The 26,636-nt window shown below is 43.1% G+C and overlaps 1 protein-coding gene across 9 annotated transcripts in view; it reads left to right on the top strand.

The window, feature by feature from the left end:
- Positions 1-26,636, top strand: part of sulf1 (sulfatase 1) — a 369,948-nt gene that overhangs the window by 140,621 nt on the left and 202,691 nt on the right. For 7 of the 9 annotated variants that reach the window (XM_078540363.1, XM_078540362.1, XM_078540361.1 and 4 more), the window contains one exon: positions 19,010-19,253. In XM_078540363.1, the coding sequence (XP_078396489.1) occupies positions 19,082-19,253 (172 nt within the window). In that variant the 5' untranslated portion in view covers positions 19,010-19,081. Of the gene's footprint in view, positions 1-17,383; positions 17,507-17,528; positions 17,602-19,009; positions 19,254-26,636 lie in introns of those variants that run through there. The other 2 variants (XM_078540364.1, XM_078540365.1) reach the window with 2 other exon arrangements.

The raw sequence follows: 26,636 nt of genomic DNA, 5'->3' as shown, positions 1-26,636 counted from the left end.
GTGAAGCATAGATACTTTATGCTGTGTCCTAGAGCGCAACTGGCATGAATGGAACCATACTGCAGCAAAAGTCATTATTCCCAGGGCAAGACAGGAGAAAATTGCAGGGATGAAGAATTGGTACTTGCACCTTGCAGTTACAATACAGCATATTTCATGTTAGGCATTAGTGCTGTCACCATAGCTCAAGTCCCATTACAACCCTAGAATGTCATCAAAGGTGAATGCTACTTTGAAAAGTTTCTAATAATTCCCATGTATTGTATTGAAACATCGCAAATTGAATAGAAAGTTTCATCATTTCAGGCTTCACGCCGTTACATGTTTCCTTCCCACATAAATACTATGTAGATTGTTTGAACAGGAAAGAGGGATTTAAATGTTTTGCAATCAGCATTACTCAGACAATCTCTGGTAGTCTGTTTTGTGAGTAGGTGCTTTACCTCATTCAGTTTAATTATATTTATCTTCTTAAGATGACATTTCTCTTTGAAATGTGGTTTCCTGAGAGAAAGTAATTACATGGTGTGGAAATTAGAAATAAATGAAGGTTTAAGAATTTAATCAATGTGATTAATCCTTTGAAGAAGCTTTAGTTTCAAATAACTAGGTAAATTTTTCATCACAAATATGAATTTCTGTTCTGAGATGTTTAAAATTTTGAGTTTTTACTGAATCATAGCCAACCTTAGCCCCAAGGTCTAGAACCTGTCCCTTTTGTATGACATAAATGTTAACAAATATGCTTATTTTCAATAATCTTTTTACTAGATTTTCTGGATTTTTGTTACCAAGGTAGGAATCTTGAGTCGGGAAATTTCTCGACTTGGCAGATCTGCCTCGGTTTAAAGGTCCGTGTGACACCCAGTTTTCACTCAGAGGAGATGGGGGGCAGGATAGAGCTGGGCCCACCAACCCTGGAAGCAGATTATAGGCGGTCAAGGGGGTGGGCGAGTGGTTTTTGTTTGCTGGCTAAACGGCCTACCTCAGTTCTCTGGAAATTCATCTCAGTTATTTTAGAAGCTCTTAGGCCCACTACCCCTCACCCTTCACACCCCTCACCTCCCATACACTTACTCCATGCCAACTCATGTCCTCCACCTACTCCCCATGCCCCCTCCATGCCACCTCATATGCCCATGCCACCTCCATAGCAACTCAAACATTATCCACCATAGGCAGAACCCAGGAGCCATATGGAGATGGAAAAAATAAGCATCTAATAATCTAATACAGCTCTCACTCATACAAACTTGATACTGAAAGCCTCATGAAATCCATTCAAAGATTTTTAAATCCCTCAAGTGTTCAGTCTGTTATAAAAACAAACTTCTATACAGTAATTATATCAAAGGTAGCTGATCCTTTCATAGCCTCTTTAAACTTTAAGTCAAACTGTGAACTTAGTACCCCTACTGAGGTAAGTACTTGTATAGCTTTTGAAACACAGCCAAGTATTCATAATGACCTCAACTGCAATAATGGTCCTTGGGAAATATCAACAAAGACACTCTATTGAAAGTGCAGGAATAGGTGGTAATGTTTTTTTTCTGACAGTCACCTGTCAATCAAAGCAGTCCAGCAGAGAGTTTTTAGACTCTAACGGCAGCTTCAGCCTGTTTTTCACATTTAATGGGCTAGAGTTGGTTAGCTCAGTTGGCTAGATGGCTAGAGTGTGCAGCAGAATGATGGTGATATCATGAGTTCAATCTCCATACTGGCTGTGGTAGTTCTTGGAGGGCTGCCTCCTTTCCTTGTCCCATTCTTGATGTGGAGTGGTGCCGCTCAAGCTGTATAACCACTTGTCTCTCTCTAACAGTGAAAGGTGCCTATGGTCTCTTGTGGACTATGGCTAATTACCTTATTCAAATTACTTTAGTCCTTTCCTGAGAAATATTGAAAAAGTGTCAGGCACAGATGGTATAGTGCAATTACAGTGCATGCAGCAGCTTGACTCCAGTGCTATTTTTACAGCGGTGCAAGTGAACAATGGGGAGTTATTTTGCCCTGCCTGCACAGCTCTCTTTGGCAAAATACTGATTTGTGTATGTATATTTGCATGTGCAGTCCTGTGCACATATACTTTAACACACACCTCTGTTCTTGTCTACTAAAAGGACCAACTCTGTATATGTAGACTTCATTACTTGGCTCTGTTTATATATACTGTGAATCACAGCTCCCATCATTTGTACTTCAATACACAGTTCCCCATGCACATGTATTTAAACATGTAGTTTATTCCAATTACCAATTAATTACCAATTCCGTATTTGTGGACTTCATTATGGAACTTTGTTCATCTGTATTTCCTCACGTGACTTTCACAAAACTAAATTGTTGTATACTGTTTAACTTGTACCGATGTGTTGTAAAAGCTTACATACCAATGACCAATGTTCACTATAATAATTCTTAACTACGAAAACTATTCTATGATGACTTGAGGAAACTACTGTGAAATCGAACAGGACCATGATACCATAAAGAAAATATGGACTGAAATATTAAATGTTTCACAAAAGATTCTAAATTCTTGTCTGATTTATTCTCCAAGAATGCCAGATATTCTGTGAAGCCATAATCCTGGTATTCTAAGAGATCCTACGCTATTTAAATTACGAACCCTTGGGCCAGATTTTCAGCATTAAATTGGGTAGTTCGAGGCAGGAAATTTCTATACTCAGTGCACCCGCCTTGGGAAAAAGTGCCTCGAAAAGGGGCGCAGGTGCAGGATGGAGTTGGGCCTGCTGCCTCTGGACGCAGATTGGAGGCAGCCACAGGCCAATTGGTGAGGTGGGCTGTTTAAAATGCCCGCCTCGGTTCCCTGCGATTTAATCCCAGTTGTTTTGCTAAATATTAGGCCCACTAACCCTCACCTCTCAAACCCTACCCACTCCCCATGCCTCATCTATGCCAACCCATGCCCCCATCTGCCCCCAATGGACCCTTATACCCTCCTTGCCAAACTCATAGGACTTCCATGCCCATTCGCCCAGTTTACACTCTGTATAGAACTAGTGAACCCTATAGTAACAATGACTTTTTAAAAATTCACTCACGGGATGTGGGCTTCGCTGGCTGGGCCAGCATTTATTGCCCATCCCCAGTTGCCCTTGAGAAGGTGGTGGTGAGCTGCCTTCTTGAACCGCTGCAGTCCATATGGTGTAGGTACACCCACAGTGCTGTTAGGGAGGGAGTTCCAGGATTTTGCCCCAGTGACAGTGAAGGAACTGCAGTATATTTCCAAGTCAAGATGGTGAGTGACTTGGAGGGAAACTTCCAGGTGGTGGTGTGGAAATGCTTTTAAAAAGCCACTTATAACTTCTTTAAAAAGACTGTAGTTGCAACAGCCCTACAAAAGTGTCAACCAACCAGATCTTTAAATCATCAATAACAGAAACTATTGCATTTTCCACCTCTTTTTCTTGTGTAAATAAACATTGAGCCAGTGACAAAATAAATCACAGGAAAAATAAATGTAAAGCTATCAATCAAGCAGTGTTTTCCCTTCTGTGCGCCAGTTTCAACAAAGAAACTCATCTCCATTCCCTTAAGTTCAAGGAACACAGACTTGAATGAATATGGTGGAAAACTGGTTTAGTTATTCACTGGGGGCTGGACCACACAAACAACTATCAAGTCCCGCTGTCCTCTGCCATAAGAGATGTTGTAACATCACAGCAATCATGCCCTCAAGCTTAGTCTGGACTCATGAATTGATTACAGGAACCCGCCATGAGACATGCTGCTACAGAAAATAATTTGCAGAAAACAGAATTAAATTATCCTCACAAACTGCAGCTAGTATGCATTGATGTGTATGTGTTAGGGTTTTTTTTTTCCAAACTACTCTGGCTGCTGTGGACATTTCTGAGTAACAGAAGGATGAAAGTCTACCAACGAGACAAGGTCAGCACTCCAAGAACATTCAACAACGGTCTCCCACAGAGCAGCGTCCTGGCACTGACACTTTTTAACATCTTACATAACTGGCATGCCCACCACTTCATCACAAAAATGTATTTATGCTGACAATATTGCCTTGACAACTCGGGTAAAATCTTTCCAGGATATGGAAGCTACACTAAACTTTGACCTGTCAAAAACGGTTGAATATTTCTACAAGGGGAAACTGCAGCCAAACTCAGCCATGTCCATTGTATCTGCATTCTACCTTGAAAATCACAGAGCACACAATGTCACCTTCTGTGGAGAAAATATGCAGCATGATCCACCTCCCACCTATCTTGGAGTGATCCTAACTTACCAACCCCACCGCTGAAAATCTGCCAGACAGACCAAGACACAAGTGAACATCGTCCACAAATGCGCCAGCACAATCTGGGGCGCAAAAATCACCATCCTTCGTACTTCTGCTGTAGCTCTGGTCTTCTCGACAGCTGAGAACTGTGCACCTGTATGGGCCTCAAGTCATCACACCAAACTCATTGACACACAACTTCACTCAGTAATGAGGATAATCTCTGGATCTCTGAGATCAGCTCCAGTTTATGGTTACCAGTCCTCTCAAATATCTCCCTTCCCTCCATTTGACAGGACGCAGCAACATGCAGAGAAATAATTGATATCAGCATCAACTTGGACCTCCCCATCGGTAGAGCCCTTCAAGACCTCCTAATTCGACACATGATGCTACAAAACCCCCACCTGGACACAAATTGAACATCTCCCAACTCCATAACATTGATGAAACCTGGAGGAAAGCTTGGGCAGAAAACACCGTCCCAAACTGTCTCCGACCTAACATCTCAACAACCAGATTTCAATCTCCTGCAGAGCATGTGGACAACCCTCAATAGAATATGGACTGGGCATAGCTGATGTGGCCACCTGATGTACAAGCGGCATCTCAAAATTTCGCTTGGCTGCGACTGCAGAAACCTTGACTAAACCATGGAGCACAGAATAACATTCTGACCCTGACTCAAGTTTGAGAGCAACATCCTGGAGGTACACTTGCTATCCAGCAGGGCATTGGACTGGTTAGGGAAGTTGACATTAAAAACTGTGACGACAGCTTCTGCACCTAAAGCCAAATGAAAGAAGAAGAAAGGATATTTAAGGGTTGAGTTGGTGCTGATAAATTGATTTAGTTTTGCGCCTTAATGTGTAACTGCCTTGTAACGCTCTCCAATCAATATTTTATGAGCAATATATTGGGCTGGATTTTATGGTTGCCTGCCGGGCGTGTTTTGGTGGCAGGGTATGAGGGTGCGGGGTGCAGGTAACTCAGAAGGATAAACCACTTCAAAGTTTTCAAATTCCAGTAACAAGTGTAATACTGACAACAGTAACACCGGAGTCCCGCTTTAAGGTATACATGACCAGTTCAGACAAGTTTTACTGGTACCATTCATTTCCAAGTTTTCCTGGTTTTTCTTTTTGGGAAAACATTAAACATGAAATATGGGATGCCCACCAGCTTCCCACCCATCCCCACTCTTGTCCCCAAAATATGGGGGGGTGGGTAATTAAGATGCCTACTAACCTGCCCACCCTTAGGCCTTTTGAGGCCCTTAACTACCCAATTAAGGGGCCAGGCTTGAAGGACCTCAATCCACCTCCACTGCCATAATATGCTAAGCAGTGGAAGCTGGACAAGATAGGGAAGGCCTTTTTTTCACCAAAGTTGGTGAGAAGAAAGTGGGGTACATCCTTTGGGAGGTGCCCTGTGTGCATTGAGGGCACCCCAAGATTGTAACCACCCCCCCAATTTGTGCCCCCCCACAGCCTTCAAAACCAGCACCCCCCCGACTCCTTCATGTTTCCCTCGCACCCCCCGCCCCCCCGCCACCCACTACTCTCTTCTAGCACTATCCAATCAGTTTTGCCAGCAGCTCTCGGCTGTCATTCCACTGAGGGGCAGAAGTTCCACTTTCTACTTGTTAAGGCTACCCACAGCACGTTATTGCTGCCGGGCAGTCTTATTTAAAGCCAATAGGTTTGGGACTGACTGTTCTAACAGGGGCAAGTGATACACTCCCCCCTCCACCCATTGGACTCCATAAAATTCAGCTCATTATTTAGTGGATGATGAACTCTTGTTAATTCACCATCCAAAATAATAAATGATGACCTAATGCCATTGCTGTAATATTGGAAGAATTTAGAGTGGCTAATGCAAAGATTTATATTGTACTAGATGCAGGTCAAAATTATTGCAGTTATCTAATTTAAAGTTTTAGACAGTCAACAAACTTAAATTTAGCTCTTATAATTTATATCTCTTGAACACCCTCTGTATTACCTCCTCCACACTTCTTTATACGATATGCTATACTAATATAATTTCCCGGCACCTAATTATGCTTATGGCACTGTTAGTGGCTCAACTACACAGAGGGAGAGGAAAAAGAGGGGAAGAGCAAGAGTGGTAGGAGACTCGATAGTAAGGGGAACAGACAGGCATTTCTGCGGCCATAGACGTGACTCCAGGATGGTATGTTGTCTCCCTGGTGCCACGGTCAAGGGTGTCACTGAACGGCTGCAGGGCATTTTAAAGGGGGAGGGCAAACAGACAGAGATTGTGATACATATTGGTACCAACGACGTATGTAGAAAGAGGGATGAGGTCCTGCAAGCAGAATTTTAGCTAGGAAACAGATTAAAAAACAGGACCTCAAAGGTAGTAATCTCTGGATTACTTGCGGTGCCACGCGCTAGTGAGTATAGAAATAGGAAGTTAGTCCAGCTGAATGCATGGCTGGAGAGATGGTGCAGGAGGGAGGGCTTTAGATTTCTGGGACATTGGGACCATTTCTCGGGCCGGAGGGACCTGTACAAGGCGGACAGGTTGCACCTGAACCGGAATGGGACCAACATCCTTGCGGGGAGGTTTGCTAGTGCTATTGGGGAGGGTTTAAACTAACTTGGCAGGGGGATGGGATCCTGAGTAGAGGTTCAGCAGGGGGAGATGCACAGCCAAAATTAGTAGAGAGAGCAAGTGAGCCTGGAAGGCATAGAAATTATAGGTCAGTTAAGGCACAAGGGAGTTTGGCAAGGTTGGATGGTATTTATTTTAATGCAAGGAGTCTGACAAGTAAGGCAGGTGAATTGAGGGCACAAATTAACACATGGAAGTATGATGTCATTGCTGTCACAGAGACATGGTTGAGAGAGGGGCAGGATTGGCAGCTCAATATTCTAGGATATAGGGTCTTCAGGCGAGACAGGGAAGGAGGTAAAAGAGGAGGGGATAAACCAGGGAACTATAGGCCAGTCAGTCTAACCTCAGTGGTGGGGAAACTATTGGAAGCAAGTCCGAGGAACAGAATTAATCTACCCTTGGAGAGGCAGAGATTAATCAAGGACAGTCAGCATGGTTTTGTTGAGGGGAGGTCATGCCTGACCAATTTGGTGGAATTTTTCGAAGTGGTGATCAGGTGTGTAGATGAGGGCAATGCATTTGATGTAGTTTACTTGGACTTCAGCAAGGCTTTTGATAAAGTCCTGCATTGGAGACTGATAACGAAGGTAAGAGCCCATGGGATCCAAGGCAATTTGGCAAATTGTATCCAGAATTGGCTGAGTGGCAGGAAGCAGAGGGTGATGGTCGAGGGGTGTTTTTGTGACTGGATGCGTGTCCAGTGGGGTTCCACATGGATCGGTGTTGGGTCCCTTGCTGTTTGTGGTATATACAGATTGAGACTTGAATGTAGGAGGGTTGATCAGTAAATTCGCAGATGACACGAAAATTGGTGGGGTGGTAAATAGTGAGGAGGATAGCCTTAGATTACAGGAGGATATAGACGGGCTGGTCAGATGGGCTGATCAGTGGCAAATGGAATTTAATCCGGATAAGTGTGAGGTTATGCACTTGGACAGGACAAACAAGGCACGAGAATACACGATGAATGGTAGGACCCTGGGAAGTACCGAGGATCAGAAGGACATTGGTGTGCATGTCCACTGGTCCCTTAAGGTAGCTGGACAGGTAGATAAGGTGATTAAGAAGGCATATGGGATACTTGCCTTTATTAGCCGAGGCATAGAATATAAGAGCAGGGAGGTTACGCTGGAACTGTATAAAACGCTGGTTAGGCCACAGCTAGAGTATTGCGTGCAGTTCTGGAATCCGCATTATAGGAAGGATGTGATTGCACTAGAGAGTGCAGAGGAGATTTACCAGGATGTTGCCTGGGCTGGAGAGCTTTAGTTATGAGGAGAGATTGGATAGACTGGTGTTACTTTCCCTGGAGCAGAGGAGATTGAGGGGGTACATGATTGAGGTGTATAAAAATATGAGGGGCATAGATAGGGTAGACAGGAAGGAACTTTTCCCCTTGGTGGAGGGATCAATAACCAGGGAGCATAGATTTAAGGTTTAGAGGGGATGTGACGAAGGATTTTTTCACCCAAAGGGTGGTGGGAGTCTGGAACTCACTGCCTGAAAGGGTGATAGAGGCAGAAACCCTCATAACATTTAAGAAGGGATGTGCACTTGCAATGCCATGGCATACAAGGCTATGGGCCTAGTGCTGGAAAATGGGATTAGAATAATTAGGTACTTGTTTGACCGGTGCAGACTCGATGGGCCAAAGGGCATTTTTCTGTGCTGTAGACCTCTATGACTCTATGATTCTATGCATTATGAAACAATAAACTTTCATTGGTTATGTCACAATTATCAGTCCTTCATTGAAAGCATTATCATATACTACTGTAACTACAGAGTATGCTGGCTAGCAATGTCAGTTGCAGCCAGCAAAAAAAGGAAGAATAAAACTGTTGTAACTGCATAGACTGTTGTTAGAATCATTGTAAGATTTGGTCCAGGAGTCACATATTACCCAAAATAGGGGTCGGATTCATAGGCGGTTTTCAAACAGTTAATTAAGAAGCAGGAGTTTCGATGTAATACATAAGATAAATAGACAGAAATGACAAATGAACTGTAACAGCTGAGAATGGTTTACCAGTCCCAGATTGAATGAATACATAAGTAAAGCAGAGGAATGCTGATCTCCTGGTTGGCTGTGGGAATTTCTTCTGTTCTTGGTCTTCTTGAGCTAATCAGGGTGTTAGTCCAAAGACAGAATGAATCAATCTCAGAGATCTCTACTTTTTGGTCAACAGACCATTTCCCTCCCAAGTGCCCATATATATATATCTTATTTCCTGAAGACTGGTGGGTGTCCCATCCAATCACCCATTTAATTGTCCAGTTACCCAGGGACAGGTACCCAAAGTAAATATCACAGTATCACAGTATCTTTACAGTGCAGAAGGAGGCCATTTGGCCCATCGAGTCTGCACTGGCCCTCTAAAAGAGCATTCCACCTAGCCCCACTCTCCTGCCTTATCCGCATAACCTTGCACATTCTTTCTTTTCAGGTAGCAATCCAATTCCCTTTTGAATACCTTGATTGAACCTGCCTCCACCACTCTTTTAGGAAGTTTGATCCAGACTGCAACCGACCCTCTGGGTGAAAAAAAATTTCCTCACATCATATTTACTCCTTTTGCCTATTATTATGAATCTGTGCTCTCTAGTTCTCGATGTTCTCTTGAGTGGGAACATTTTCTCATATTTCACCCTGTCTACACCCCTCAGGACCTTGAAACCTCTATCAAGTCTCCTCTCAGTCTTCTCTTCTCCAAGGAAAAGAGTCCCAACCTCTCCAATCTATCCTCACAGCTACAGTTCTTTATCCCTGGAATCATTCTTGTGAATCTTCTCTGTACTCTCTCCAATGCCTTCATATCCTTCCTCAAGTATGGCACCCAGAACTGGACACAGTACTCCAGATCAGGCCTAACTAGTATCTTATACAAGTTCAATATGACCTCCTTACTCTTACACTCAATGCCCCTATTAATAAAGCCTAAGATACTATATGCTTTATTAATTGCTTTCTCAACATGCCCTACCATCTTCAAAGACCTATGTATGTGTACACTGAGGTTCCTGTGTTCCTGCACCTCCTTTAGAGGCTCTCCCTTTATTTTATACTGTCTCACCATATTTTTCCTGCCAGAATAAATCATCTCGCACTTCTCTGCATTGAACTTCATCAGCTACTTGTCTGCCCAATCCACCAACTTGTCTATGACCTTTTGAAGTTCAAAACTATCCTTATCATAGTTGACAACATTTCCAATCTTTGTATCATCTGCAAATTTTGAAATCATGCCCTGCACACCACAGTCTAGGTTATTAAAATGTATCAGGAAGAGCAAGGGTCCCAACACTGACCCCTGGGGAACTCCAGTACAAACCTTCCTCCAATCTGAAAAACAACCATTTACCACTACTCTCTGTTTCCTGTCACTCGGCCAATTTCTTATCCAAGTGCCTACTTTCCTAATCTCTATATTTCCATCCCACAACCCATGAAACAATCTTGTGGCTTATTTCTTGTTAGGACATCTTGCTAACCTTACTGAGACTGTTGTGCATGGGTTCCCACCTTATACCCGGGCCTGTGCTAGAGTCATGCCCTTGGCAGAGATAACAGGCCTATGTGGTCCTGTGTCTGTCAACTCAGGCAGTCTGCGAGAGGATCTTTCTTAAAAAGAGAGGGAGAGATAGAAAGCTTTGTTTATAATATTCAATTAATTTCTTATGATTTTATAAGGTCATTTGACAGCCATTTATTTACAACAGGCATTTCTTATCTTCTAAATTTTTCATTGGTACGGCATCATCCCATGATATAGAATGTCATACAATATGGTGAACATGCAATATCTCCACAAAACATATCCACAATTGAAGCTACATCCCACAATTCACAAATGATGAAATTAACATCAAGATCAAAGGAATCTACATGTTATCTGGCTGGCTATGAGATTTACTACCTGTATCATTTAAGATTCCTAAAGGGAAAAATTGAACCTTTTGTTTTTCAGTCCATAAAGATCCATATAAGTAATCTGTACCTTTCCTGTCCTGCTTTCTACCCTTAATGTTACCTAATATCACATTCCTTAGATAATATCACCACCTTCAACACCTCTTTGTCCTTTTGTCTATGACATCTTTTGGTTATCTCCACCTATCACTGGCCCTCTATCCAGCTCTACCTGTCCCCCCCGCCCCTTAAACCAGCTTATATTTCACCTCTTTTCTATTTTTCCTTAGTTCTGTTGAAGAGTCATATGGACTCAAAACGTTAACTGTGTTCCTCTCCGCAGATGCTGGCATACCTGCTGAGTTTTTCCAGGTAATTTTGTTTTTGTTTTGGATTTCCAGCATCCGCAGTTTGTTGCTTTTATCCATATAAGTAATCACTGGCTAACAGGCACCCAACTTTTCTCCAGTTAAGGATCTGAACATAGCTATGTATTTGGAATAGAGTGTATTTAATTATGATCAGTAATAATGGTACAAGCCTACAACACCATGCCATCTCCCTTTTTTCCATCTCTGTTTGTCTCTCTCTCCACAGAACCATCTTAACTGTGTTTCCCCTCTTCCCCAGGGGTAGGATAAGTCTCAGTTCTACCGCTCAGTCACTCAGGATCCTTGATGTTGCACAAAAATGAATTAGGAATATCTCATTTAGCTCATCTTGATGGTTCATTAGGCAAATACAGCCCATGGTGTGAGTCATGAGCTTGGTAATGCACTTTTGGATGCCATTTGGGTGCAAACTCGTGTCCGTGTCATGTGCAAACATTTCTAGTGCTGTCTGCACCAAACACTATTTTGCTGAGAGCTTTTACAGATGTTAGTAGTGCACACTGGAAATATGCAGAGTAGACAGATCGTGCTGTCAGTCAGCCTCCAGTGCTAATTGGACACCAGCAGTGCCATTTTCCCAATGCTCCAGCTCAGGTCCTCTCTTAAACATGGAACCTCCACCAGCACTATTTAAAGGGACCATCTAATGCTTTCAGATTATTTTCTGATTGATTTCTACTGGCTGCTGCGGAGTTTGTAGCAGTGCCATGAGGTTTCTACTGCCATTCAAAGTTGGTAAAGTTTACAGGGAGTGGGTTCTGCTCAGACCACTAGCTCCAGTCACGATTGCTGTTGTTAGTATTTCCCTTGGCTTGCTACATGAGCAGAGGCAACACAGAGGAGCAATCTGCTCAAAAAGGGAGGAGGAGGAGGAGGAGAAGAAGGGCTGTCAGCAGGAGGCCATGTCCACCCAGGATCTTCAGGGAGCAATTCTCCTCTCTCAGCCTCAGTGAGGAGCAATGAATGTAACATCTCCATTTTACATAAGAGGTGTCCATTGAAATATGCCACCTGCTGGAGGTAGGCCTGCAGTCCCAGTGCAGGGTGAGCACTGTGTGGCCATTGTCACGGTGATTGTGACCATGAACATCTTTGCATCAGGATCCTTCCACCTTGTGGCAGACATCTCTAACATCTCCCAATTTGCCATCCACTATTACGAAATGGAGCTCACTAATACTCTGTATGCCAGCAGTGGAGAAATACATTGTATTCTCTCTGTTCAGAGAGAAACAAGCAGAGCATGTAGCTGGCTTCACCAAGATAGCGTGCTTCTTTGCTTTCCTTTGCAGCTGCTGCATCTAAATGCAGAAAGTCATCAGAACCACAGAGAGCCCCACTGTCTGAATTTGCAATAGGTATGCAACCATGCTCACCACATCATGCAGATATAAAGGCCTGGATTCTGACAGTAGCCATGGTGTCTTTATTTTGCATCAGTTAGCTGTACCATCAGTACTTGAACCAGCACATCAAACCAGAGAGTGGCTACTGGCTGACAAGGACTATCCTCTGGCAATGTAGCTCATGACCCCAGTGCACAACCTAAGCACATGTGGGCAGCATGCATACAGTGAGAGCCATGCTGCCACACAAAGTATGATCGAGCAGACCATTGGTGTGTTTAAACATTTCTGCTGCCTGGACCACTCTGAAAGAGTCCTACAGTACTCGGCAGAGCATGTTGTCAAGATTCATGGTGATCTGTGGTATCAGGCACAACTTTGCCAACATGAGGCACAGCCCTAGCAACAGATGTATGGTGAACGGCTGAGGAGGAGAAAGAAGAGGAGGAAGGGAGGAGGCAACCAACACATCCTCTTTCTCGCTGGCTGTCTGTGATAAGTTCATCTGACTACAATTAAAAACCTTGTACAACCATCCTAGTCATATTGTCTTTTGGTGGGACAAGGTGTCGCAGCATATGACAGTTAAACCTTTGCTTTGAAGGAGAAAGGAAACAGGGTGGAATAGCCATTTTCTGACACCTCCTAAGCATTTCTTGGCATCCAGCTTAACATTACCAGAGACTAGATGATATATTAACTGTAGAAACTCTCAGCTAGCGAATGGTGCATGTTGCAGGGACATCTGAGCTGGGTAAGAACTTTTAAATCAAAATTGAATGGGTATGATTTATTTCGAAGGGGTCTACCTTAGATAATCCACTTCATTCTGTTCTTGTGATATAATTATGAACCAAAGGATTGAAAGAACTCTGCCTTTTTCCCAATAAAGGAAATTGCTAATGACAATAATGAAGTAATAAAATGTAGGCTTTTCTCCAGATTTCAGCAAACCAGCCTGGCAGCAGTGGACTTAGCTTGTCATCTAATCAGCAATCTGGGTCGCTTAACCCCACAATAATGGCGCAGTACATGATGTGGCACTGCACCAGCCACAACAGAAAAATCCATTCTTGGTACTGCACCAGCCACAACAGAAAAATCCATTCTTCAACCCATTCATGTGGCACTGATGTCATCACAACTAAAATTACCCATATTTTTCTCATTGCCCAAATAACAACAAAAACAGATATCCCAAATTTTTTTTTCATCAAGCCTGTGCCTCTTTAAGATATAAAATACTAACTTTGAGCAATAACAACAGCTTATATTTATGTAGTGCCTTTGCTAATAAAACGTTCCAAAGCACTTCATAGGAGCATTATAAAACAAAATATGACACTGTAAGGAGATATGTGATCAGGTTGGTAAAAGCTTGATCAAAGAGGTAAGTTAACTTTTAAGAAGTGTCTTAAAGGAGGAACGTGTGGTAGAGAGGCAGATTTGTGAAGGGAGGGAATTCCAGAGCTTGGGGCCTAGGCAACTGAAGGCACAGCCACCAATGGTGGGGCAATTACAATTGGGAATGTACAAAAGGCCAGAATTAGGGAACCCAGATATCTCGAAGGGTTGTGGGATTGGAGGATATTACAGAGATAGGGAGGGGAAAGGCCATAGAGGGATTTGCAAACAAGGAAAAGAATTTTAAAATTAAGACATTACTTGACCCAGAGCCAATTTAGGTCAGCGAGCACATGGGTGAAAGGAGAATGGAACTTGCTGCAAGTTTTGGATTGCCTCAAGTTTATGGAGGGTAAAATGTGGGAGACCAGCCTGGAGTGCACTGGAGTATTTGAGGCTAGAGGTAACAAAGGCATGAATGAGGATTTCAGCAGCAGATGAGCTGAGACAGAGGCAAAGTTTAGCGATGTTACAGAGATGGAGAAATGTGGTATTAGAGATGGCATGAATGTGAGTTCAGAAACTCATCTCAGGATCTTATGCGACATCAAGGTTGCAAAAAGACTGGTTTAATCTCACACTGTTGCCAGGGAGAGCAATAGAATTGGTAGTTAGGAAATTAAATTTTGAGTGGGGCGGAAAACAATGGCTTCAGTCTTCCTAATATTTAATTGGAGGAAATTTCTATTTGTTCAGTACTGTATGTCCGATGAGCTACCTGATAATTTAGCAACAGTGGAAGAGTTGAGAGAAGTGGTGATGTGGTAGACCTAGGTGTCATCAGCATACATGTAAAAGCTAATGCTGTGCCTTAGCATGTTGTCGCAAAGGAGCAGCGTGTAGATCAGAAATGGGAGCCAACCAAGGATTCATCCCTGGGGGACATCAGACATAACAATGCAGAAAAAGGAAGAGAAGCCATTGCAAGTGATTCTCTGGCTACGATTAAATAGATAAGAATGAAACCACATGAGAGCAGTCCCACCCAGCTAGACAACAGAGAAGAGGCGTTGGAGCACGATACTATGGTCAACCAATAAAAGGCTGCAGACGGATCAAGAAGGATGAGGAGGGAAAGTTTACCTTTGTCACAGTCATACTGGATGTCATTTGTGACTTTGATAAGAGCCATTTTGGTAATGAGGCAGGGGTGGAAACTTGCTTGGAGAGATTCAAACATGGAGCTCCAGGAAAGATGGGAGCGGATTTGGGAGGTGACAACACATTCAAAAACTTTGGAGAGGAAAGGGAAGTTGGAGACGGGATGATAGTTTGCAAGGATGATAGGGTTAAAGGTTGGTTTTTTGAGGAGAGGGGAGATGACTGAAGATTTAAAGGAGAGAAGGACAACACATGAAGAAAGAGAGGACCATTAACAATATCTGCTAACATGGGGGCCCGGAGAGGAAGTTCGATGGTCAGCAGTTTAGTGGGAATAGGATCACGGGAACAGGAGGTGGGTCCCATGTACAAGATAAGCTCAGAGAGGGCATGAGAAAGGATAGGAGAGAAACTAGAGAAAGATGCAAGTGCTAGGGCAAGGAGAAGCATTAAGGGACATTTAGCCAGGCAAGCCAGTGGAAGGGAAGGTATATGGCAAAGGCAGCTGTTTGGATTGTCTCAATCCTCATGACAAAGAATTCATAAGCACCTCACACTTGTTGGAGGTGAGGGTGGAGGGGACAGGAGAGAGGAGTTTAAGAAGATGGTCTGCAGTCGAGAAAAGAAGCAGAGGGGTTTATCTTTGCATTCCAGGTAGTGAGCAGTTTTAGCAAACGAGAGGCATTTCAAATGTAGGGTATTTTTTATATACATAGAGTTTTGCTGCTACAGTCAAAGAAGCTTTTCCTATTGAAAGTGCAATAAAGTTTTTTCCAATAAAACATATAAGATAAGCTTCAAAGAACGAAGGATGATTGAAGTGTTTCTGAAAGAGCATTAAAAATAGTTTTGGAAAAATAGGAGCATATCACAATGTAATATCATTGTATGTGAAATAGAACAGTAACCCAGATGGTTGCTAAGCTTTATGAACAGATTCTGTAACTAGGTATATTGTTTGGCTGAGACAGCAGTAAATAATTATAGTGCAGTGTTGGCAGAATAACCTCAGATTGTTGCAATACTGTTATCTGTCTATCACTGACTTGATTTTGGAGTAATTTTTCCAGCTGCAAGGCCGGGCTATTGTCTGACATGCCTTCAGTGTTTCTGCTATCATTTAAGGGAATAGGTTTCAGAGACTTGTGAAGTGCCAGAAGGCTGTCTCGTAGCATCCTGCACAAAAATACTGACATTCTTGTGTCTGAAGACAAGCACAACACTTTGTCAGTATTAATTCTGCAGCTTTATTTCCTACTGCAGCAGGAAGCCGGTCTGTGTGGGGATGTCAGGTTTGAAAAGGTCAGCACTGAATGGAGAATTGTCCATGCTTGAAGTTGTCTGATACGGATCTTCGTCTCTCACAGCTGAACAACTTCATCCCAGGTATCTCTGGCTCTCCTCCAGCTTCAAAATGATGCTTCAAGCTTCAGAACTGTATGGCTGAATTAGAAAAGCCTAAAGCCAGTTGCTTTGGCAATGATGTTCTTTTCTATCGCATTGTCACTGAGGTATGATTGTCTGGCGTTTGCAACTACATACCGTGGGGGTTTATTTAAAACCATTTGTGCCAGTGTTTACTCAATGCAGTCTGAGTAACTGCAGTAGTTGGGTCAACAGTGTCTGCAAAGTTTGCTGTACATCACTAAATGCAGGCAGTGAGGCCCAGCGCATAGATCAACTGAATATTTTCATTTCCAGAAGCCTGGTTCATTTTGTTTTAGAGTAAGTGTTATTGAAGAACCTTAGACATGGTTTTCTCAGCATCCTGGAAACTTGCGTGTATAGTGCTGACATTTGCAGGGATTCGTTTGCAGTTCAGGTACATGTGTTATTGTAGAGTTAAGTGAGAGTTTTTTGCAATTGTCACCAGTAAATGCTAATCTTTCTTGTATAGCCACACTATAGATCTTACAGTCGGATAGTGTGCAGCAACAGTATATGAGTGCTTTTAAATATTATCACCACCATCAAGTTAATGCTTTAACACTTTGAAGTGGTTATTTTTTGTATTGCACTGTCCATCGACAGTACGTTCACACAAATAGCAACATTAGATGGAGAATTCAACACCTACTCTCTGTTAGAAGATACCATATTGATTTTTTAAAAATATATAATCAATTTTTATCCCTTCCTTTATGAATTTAAAGACTTCAAGAACACAGTTCTACTCTTGGCCCGACTGCTGTGTTCATTACTCGAGTGGTAGCTATACTGTATAAAAGCCAGTAGCATCAATCACTTATCCATTAAGTGCAAGCAGTCTGCTTGACCACTGAAGCTTGTAGAATGGGCATTGATCAGCCCTGCAATAGCTACTGCATGCAGTGCTACTTAGTAATGCAGCTGTAATAATAACGTGTTCCAGATTTTCAGAATCTTTACAGACCTCCTCCTGTAAACCTTCCAGGGTTTGAAGTTCCGTCAAAAAGAACTAAAGGTAAAGGAGAATCCACGAAGATGGAAAGATTTTTCTTTTGCTGTCTTAATGAATCAGTTCATCTCTTTCAGTAATGGGCACTGCTGCAACCACACGTATGCTGGCATCTTTTTCTTATTAATGGTATCTTTAGTACAAGCTGTGTGTTTTTTGTTCCTTTTATTTAAGTAGCTTTGATCTCTCAGTGCTGGCTGCTGTAATAGCGGCTATTCATACTAGAGAACAAGGGCAAAATCCCAGGTGTGAGAACCCGGTCTTTGGATGAAACTCATTAAATGTTCATTTAGACCATTTGATGGTGAAATTCATGTGCCATCTCCCAATTACCATGCTTGCAAATGTTAAATTATAATGGACTTTTGCCCTTTGAACGGAAATAGTATAAATGTGCGTGCTTACCTTAAATGCTTTTGTTAAATAACCTTTTAGTAAGTCACTAATCACTTTGAACTATACACTCATTCAATTTTCAATCCAAGTGAATTCTTAAATGTGTAAAGCTGCCAGCGTGACAGCTGAATGCAAGAAATGTCAAAGTGGAGTAAGTTACCTTTGGTCTTAGGCCCAATCAATCAATTTTGTAGCAGATGGATTTAGATGGATTTGTGGCTAAATCATCCCCCTTCCCCCCTCCTGTGCATGGAACTAAGGCTCTTTGAATGGTGGGAGCTGGTTATTGCATGAGTATAAATGCGAGTGTGCGTATATGTGTGCAGAGTCTGCACGTACCTTCAGGAGCTCAGCAAAAGTTCAGGGTACTGTGAGTTCACATTGACTGGATTGTCACTGGCTGATGTATAGTTAGAGGTTTCAATAATGTGGAGAGAAACGATGACTGTCACTCAATGTGTTTCTTGTAGGAAAAATAGTTTCAGAATGTTCACCACTGCATGCTAGGACTGGAGCAATGAAACAAGTGAGAGGGATTAGTGCTGTGCAGGTGCAAAGCCAGGGTTCTAACACTGAATATCAAAACCTGTGAAGGTTCCAGTTATCACAGTTTATGAAGTATTTCATTTTAAGATTATAGCCATAGCTATAGATTCATAAAAGTGATACATTTTTGAGGTATTTGTGGATAAAAAAGAAAATTGTTTAGTGAATCATTACAAATATTTTGGTTGACTAATCTAAAACATATGTAACAAATTTCCTGGCTTCATCTTGGTCTTAGGAGTAACAAAAGTCTCTGGTGCAGCTCTACACTGGTCATTGTTGCATTTCAATGTCACTGTAACCTGAGAAAGATTTTCTGTAAAAGGCACTTTACGAGTTTACTCCTGTTCATTGTTTATTGCGGTGGTTTAATTTGTTCATACAGAATTTCACATCAAAGCTGTTCTTTAATGAAATTTGTACTTTCAGGGCAATTCTTTTGTGGTTAATAAAGTTTGAAACTCCAGAAAATGTCTTCATTTTAACATGCTATTAACCACTTCATATAGTTCATAAGTTTCATTATATTCAAACTGATTCTTCTAATTTGTTCCACTTTAATTTCAGATCACCTGGTAAGAGCTGGTGAAACCAAAGATACTATTGTTTCCTTATTGTGATCTCAAGCAAGCTGACATAATGAAACTCTCACCAGTTATTCTGCTTTTGGCCGTGCTAAGTGCTGAATTGATAGGAGTTCTTGGTTCAAGCTTAAAACCACAGCGGTTTAAAGGACGTGTGCAACGTGATCGAAGAAACATCAGACCCAACATCATCCTTATCATCACAGATGACCAGGACGTGGAGCTTGGTAAGGATGTTTTACTATTATTTCTTTGACAATTTTCTCCCCTTCGCCTCTCCTGAATACAGCCATCTATGGGTGCCAGGTGCCCGCTGATATTAGTATGCTAGCATTGACAATTCATACTACCAGCCTGTTTGAGTATAGGGAGCGTGACAGCTAAGTCTAATCCCATCTTTACCTAATATCTACTCGTGCAGTTCCATCAGAGGACACTGGAAGGCAATCAGGAGCATGAACTGTAGCTGATTTGTGTACCTTAACCAAGAGACATTGAGGCTAGCATTCCAACTGTCACCTTGACTGACATTAGCTAGCGCAGCACAAACCGGGGACTGAGCCTGGGCCTTTAAATTGGATATGTTTTATTTCTTCATTGGCTATTCTCACTGGGTGTAATTTTGACTTGTGTGCTAATGTAAATGGGTGATAGTGAATATCTAAATGGATTTTAATTTCCATTGAAGTCAATCAAATCAAAATAAAAATTGAAAGCAATGTGAAGTGAGTTGCTGATTTGCCACTGGCCAATTTACACTATTGCACAAAATCAAAATTGCCCCCAGTGAGTTATTAGGGAAGCCTAGAAGAAATTGGCTAGGTTTTAACTGCCAAAAAAAAAGAAAAATTGGATGGAGTGTGACCCAATACTGCCTGTTCCCATCCTGGGAGTAACAGTTAAAATAGACCTCTTAATTTTCCTTTATGAATTTTTCAGTTTGATTCACAGGTAGGAACTAACTCAGCTCCATTAACATCTGGTAGTAAACAGATCCAAATAAAATATCCAGACTGGTTACAGTCATATTCTCAAACACTACATGTTTTCTGCTTGAGGTAATCATGAGATCCCCTGAAGTGTGAACACATCAAGCTTGACATTGATCCATATATGTGTCAATTTATAGTATTTAAGTACGACATTCTGTCTCTACACTGACACAGCTCTTGTTAAATTGATATTATCATCCCCAGCAGCATTGGAAATTTGATGCTTTACTCCTGACACTGGAAAACTGTCAGCACTGATTTGTACTTTGAAAGATTGATTGCTTTTTTCCATATGTTGATATATAAAGATGAATTGCTGCTAAAATAATAGCTCATATATCTGAGTATGCACAGCTGGATTGTTCAAATATCCAAATGTCTCATACAACCTCATAATGTGCATGATAATAAATCTATTGATCAGCTTGGAAAGCATAGTTTGATAAATATTGGTGGATGATTCCAACTATGGGCAAAGTGGAGCACATGAGAACAAGAGTTACTCTGGGATGTATTACAAAGGTGTATGCAATTCTGAGCTAGTCTGGGCCTTGTTGGTATAAATTGTGGCACACAATTCCTACCTAATCTTTCTTTCATCTCATTTGTTTGTCAAATGCTCTTGTAAGTGTGTATTTATACATTTACCTAAGGATTTATATAAATATATACATGCTGGACATAAAGGTAGTTTTTACCAACTTGCACTCAGTTTGGAATTCTGCATGCAGAAACGCATATCATGTTTTGAGGTTAATTACCTATATGCACCCCCAGGTCAACAGACCCAAAGGGCTGTGCACAAACTGAAAATCCTGTGTGGCCTAATGACCTCCACATCTGAATTCCTGATGTGTGTTCTCTGCATATAAATCCACTCTTAATTCTCTCATGTCTCAGCCACTTGTGAAAGTGAAAATATGATTTCATAACAAGATCACAAGATAAGAAGGGAATGTCATTTGGTCCATCTGAGCTTATCCATCCAAACCGTACGATACGAATTAGGAGCAGGAGTAGGCCACGTGACCCTTTGAGCCTGCTCCGCCATTCAATAAGATCATGGCTGATCAAATTGTAACCTTAGCCCCACATTCCTGCCTATCCTGATAACTTTTCACCCCTTTGTTAATCAAGAATCTATCTAACTCTACCTTAAAAATATTCAAAGATTCTGCTTCCACTGCCTTTTGAGGAAGAGAGTTCCAAAGGCTCACTACTCCCTGAGAAAAAAATTCTCCTCATCTCTGTCCTAACTGAATGACCTCTTATTTTTAAACAGTGACCCCTAGTTCTAGATTCTCCCACAAGAGGAAACATTCTCTTGACATCCACTCTGTCAAGACCCCTCAGGATCTTAAAGGTTTCAATCAAGTTGCCTCTTACTCTTCTAAACTCCAGTGGGTACAAGCCCAACCTGTCCACTCTTCCTCATAAGACAACTGTCCACTCCTGGTATTAGTCTAGCAAACCTCCTCTGAATTGCTTCTAACACATTTATATTTTTTCTTAAATAAGGTACCAATACTGTACACAATAATCCATATGTGGCCTCACCAGTGGCCTGTAAAACTGAAGCATAACCTCCCTACTTTTGTAATCAATTCCCCTCACAATAAATGATAACATTCTATTAGCTTTCCTAATTACTTGCTGTACCTGCATACTAGCCTTTTGTGATTCATGCACTAGGACACCCAGATCCCTTTGAACATCAGAGCTGTGCAATCTCTCACCATTTAGATAATAAATTTATTTTTTATTCTTCCTGCCAAATGGACCATTTCACATTTGCCCACATTATACTCCATTTGCCAGATCTTTGCCCACTCACTTAACCTATCTATGTCCCTTTGTAGCCTCCTTATGTCCTCTTCACAATTTACTTTCCTATCTATCTTTGCATCATCAGCAATTTTCGCAACCATACCTTTGGTTCCTTCAGTCCTTCGCATAATAAAAATTCTTCAAAATACATACGGAGTCACAAGGTACCAACAACCAGGACCTTGTCCCAGACTTAGCTCAATACAAATATTTCAAGTTTAGTTTAGTTGACAGCAAAGCTGAGGGAGGAGACAAACTACGTTTGAACAGATACAAATTGTATAATTTCCCATCCATCATGACTTCGCCATGGTATTCGGCACAGTTGACCATGCCACTCCATCATCTTTCTGTTGACCAGCTCCGTGGCCTGCCCTCACATTCTATTCCTCTCTATCAAAAATATGTCATGCATTTTTAGTATTGACTTCTGTGCCATACATGCTTCACCCGCTTGTATGAGATGCTGAGTAGCCTAAACAGTGGCCCTTAAAGGGATGCTGCTGCAGGCTGTTCCAGAAATGAGTCATAGAGTTATACAGCACAGAAACAGGCCCTTTGATCCATTGTGCCTGTGCCGGCCACCAAGCACCTATCTATTCTAATCCCATTTTCCAGCACTTGGCCCGTAGCCCTGTATGCTATGGCGTTTCAAGTGCTCATCTAAATACTTCTTAAGGGGGTATTGAGCCTTTGGAACTCTCTTCCTCAAAAGGCAGTGGAAGCAGAATCTTTGAATATTTTTAAGATGGAGCTAGATAGATTCTTGATTAACAAAGGGGTGAAAAGTTATCAGGTCAGGCAGGAACATGGGGTTGAGGTTACAATCTGATCAACCATGATCTTATCGAATGGCGGAGCAGGCTCAAAGAGCCAATTGGCCTACTCCTGCTCCTAATTCGTATTGTATGGTTTGGATGGATAAGCTCAGATGGACTAAACAACATTCCCTTCTTATCTTGTGATCTTGTATGAAATCACATTTTCACTTTCACAAGTGGCTGAGGCAGTGAGAGAATTAAGAGTGGATTTATATGCAGGGAACGCACATCAGGAATTCAGATGTGGAGGTCATTAGGCCACACAGGATTTTAGCTCACGCACAGCCCTTTGGGTCTGTCGACCTGGGAGTGCATATAGGTAATTAACCTCAAAACATGATATGTGTTTCTGCATGCAGAATTCCAAACTGAGTGCAAGTTGGTAAAAACTACCTTTATGTCCAGCATGTATATATTTATATAAATCCTTAGGTAAATGTATAAATACACACTTACAAGAGCATTTAAGAGGTATAGATGGACACAACAAACAAATGAGATGAAAGAAAGATTAGGTAGGAATTGTGCGCCACAATTTACATCAACAAAGCCCAGACTAGCTCAGAATTGCATACACCTTTGTAATACATCCCAGAATAGCTCTTGTTCTCATGTGTTCCACTTTGCCCACAGTTAGAATCATCCACCAATATTTATCAAACGGCCTGAGAAATGTTTGTAGAGCTGGGAGGAGCAGGTATATACCTTCCTCCACTGGATGCACTGCACCCTTTTAGGCTGGCAACCTCCAACTTGGCTCAGTCATAGAACTGCTATATTTTTGACGCCTCACTTTGGCAAGCTACCTGGATTCGTTAAGCAATCCTGCTAGCATACCCCCACCACCTCCCACACCCCCACCTTCAATCTCTTTCAGCTTCATCCTTAGTTCATTCGACAACATTCATAGAGCAGGCATGCCAACCATCATTTTTGTCCAACGTGCAGAATATTAGTTATCTATATTGAATTTCATCCATATAGTCAGCTGCTTGTAGATTTAAGCCAACTTGTGTTATAGTTTCTTGACGGCCAGTTCAGATGTAATTGCATGTGCACTCCAATTTGGTATCATCTGCTAATCTGATTGCTTCGCATTGATCTTCTGAATTCAAGTCATTAGCATAAAATAGAAATGGTGGTGGGGGTGTTGGTGACAGGGGGGGCAGCATCAATCCCTGAAGCACTCCATAGTATTCCTTCACCTTACCACACATTACTTCTGTTGCTTCATACCCTTTTTAATCCCTTTTCAGCTGTTCTTTTTGGAATCTCCTACCACTCTAAGCTTAGGTGGTTGCTTGTTAGCAGAATTCTTTCAAATGCTTTTTGGAAGTGCAAAACACAATGAGGCTTTGCACTGTTTCAATTGGAATATCACTTGCTCAAAAAATTCAAGCAGGCTGCTTAGACAGAACTTACAGCACCCCCTGCCGCCAGCCAATGATATATTTACAATGGCCGGAACTTTCCATCCCCATTGGCATGAGGTGTCATGTCAGGCGTGAGCGGACAATATGGCAGGAATGCCAAAAATCGATTTAATGATGTTGTGAAACCAGTTTATGATCATCCGCTCCGCCTGTCAGTGGCAGGCTGGGTTCCCCACCCTTGGACGTCAGGAACGTCATTTCATTACATCTGCATATAATTATAAGCCATGCTCGCTGTAATTATCCCCCCACACTAGGTCATCTGGGCACATCGCCGGGAGAACACGCCAGCCCAGTACTCATTTTGACAGGTGTGACATGCAGAAGCCGGGACTTACCATTAGGGCCTTGTTCACATCGCATACAGGCGAGGAGCAGAAGATGCTGGAGGCCCACAGCTACCGGACCCTAGAGGAACACATGCATCATATGCAGCGTGGATTCTCATGGATGTGGCTCTGCCATGAAGTAGCTCACAGAAGATGGAAGGTCTGGTTGATGTCTGGGGCCTGTTTCAGGACATCATGGTTTTGGCCATGGGCTGCTATGGATAATTGTGAGGCGGTAGAGAAGAAGGTCTAGGTTTAACTGGGAGATGAAGGTGTACTGAGGTGTGGGTTGGAAGGCGATGTGAGGCTGGGAGGGGGGGAATTATGGTGTTTGGGGCAGGTGAGGTTGGGAGGGGGGGCAGCGATGGTGTTGGTGTGGTGAAGTTGGGAGGGGGAAACAAAGGTGTCCGGGGGGTGAGGTTGGAGGGAGGGAGTACGGGGGGGAGGAGGTTGTAACGGGGGAGAAAGCAGCAACTGAGGAGGTAGGTGTAAGGGGAGAGGAAGGTGTAAGGGAAGGAGTACAGAGCAGGGAAGGAGTCCAGGGGGAGGAAGGATTCTGGGGAGGAAGGAGTCCGGGGGGAGGAGGGAGTCCAGGTGTAGAAAGGAGTCCGGGGGGTGGGGTAAGAGGGAATTTGGATGGGGGATGGTGCCTAGGGGGAATGAGGGAGTTCGGAGGGGGGAAGGTGTCTGCGGGAGGAGGGGATAAGGGTGGTGAAGGGAGGAAAGAGTTGGGGGAGAAAATCCAGGTGAACGTGCAAGGGAGGGGTCTGTGGGGTCAATGACTGCCTCCTGGGGAGTGAACTGAGAGTGGGTGTGGTAGGAGGGAATGGTGAGTGTGAGGCGGCAGAGGGAGCTAGTAGGGTGGGAGGCTAAGGGTGCATCGTAAACGATAGAAGGGACGGCGAGGAGGGTTGGTGGGGTCAAACACGGACTCCGGGAGTGGGAAGGAGGAGGTCGGGAGTTCAACGTGGACGGGGATGGGATTCCCAGGAAGGTAGGGAATGTGCACGTTCACCTGTACTCCCTGGAGCGACAAGGGTTGGGGTTCGTCGGTGACAGTAGGGAGGTGGAAGGTGATGACGGGGGGGAACAACGGTGATGGGGAAAAGGACATGGGTGACTGGGGTATGGGAAAGGACAGGGGAAGTGATGAGATACTTGACCACGACCATGGTTGTTGAAACCGAAAGTGAGCGGAGCCTCATGTTGGATGGACAAAGGTGCTGCATGGGAATGGGTGGGCGGCAATGCCGGTCAGCTCAGATGGACAACTGAAAGCGAACCTCAGCAGGCAGCATTGGAAATGCTTGGGACAGTGAGATGAGTGTGATGGATGAAGGCTCCACTTGCTTGGCAGCGCTTGCACGAGGCTCCGAACGGCTCTGTCCCAAACACACTTCTCCCTCCAGAATCACTCGTGGTCCAGCTGTGTGTAGCTGAACTGCGAGTGTAGTGGGTGATGCTGTGGGAGGACTCGTGAAGCCTGTCAATGAAGCCGAAAGACACCATTACACATTACTCAGTGAAAGTGAATATATTTTCAGATTATAAAGTGACAAAATGTATTCACCTATACAACCACTTGTGATCAATATTTCTTAACTTTTCTAGGCTTACCACTTCTTCTAGGTGCTGCCCTGACATCCGCAGCAGTGGTGGAGACAGCCTGTGCAATGGTTGGCCCTGTTGCCTCTGATGCCCTCGGTCTGGGTCCTCTGGAGAGCTGAGGCCTTGAGAGCCCCGTCTTGCTTTGGCTGTCCTCCTGTGGGCCGGCTGCTCACCTTGTGGTGACAGAGGACAAGGTTGAGGGAGTAACAAGCAAAGGGGACTTGGAAGGAGCGGACACTCAGCAGATTCCTGAGTGGATAACCCAGGGGTACCTAGCTGCCGCTCCTCCTCCCTTTGGGTGCTCTGGTCTGACTCCTTGAGGTCAAGAGTACCTGGAGGGATGTTGAGGTTCCCTGTTTCTCTCTCGTTTTGCCACTGCAGGAACTCACCCTTGGCTGCCACGATGGAGTGCAGGTCTGCGTGCATCTCCACGTTGTGCAGGACCTGGGTCTCCATGGCATCCACCACCCTTCCCATGGAGATCTCCATACATGCACATGCGGGCACCACTTCATCAGGGAGCAGGTGGACGCACTCCTCGGACTCAAGTGCAACTCTGTTGAGGGTTTCCAACAGCTCTTTGTGATGTTCCCCATGCCT

This window comes from Cetorhinus maximus, chromosome 4 (genome assembly GCF_964194155.1).
Source record: "Cetorhinus maximus chromosome 4, sCetMax3.hap1.1, whole genome shotgun sequence".
Classification (NCBI taxonomy): Eukaryota; Metazoa; Chordata; class Chondrichthyes; order Lamniformes; family Cetorhinidae; genus Cetorhinus; species Cetorhinus maximus.
Note: the sequence above shows the minus strand (reverse complement) of the source record. Positions and strands in the feature narration are given on the sequence as shown.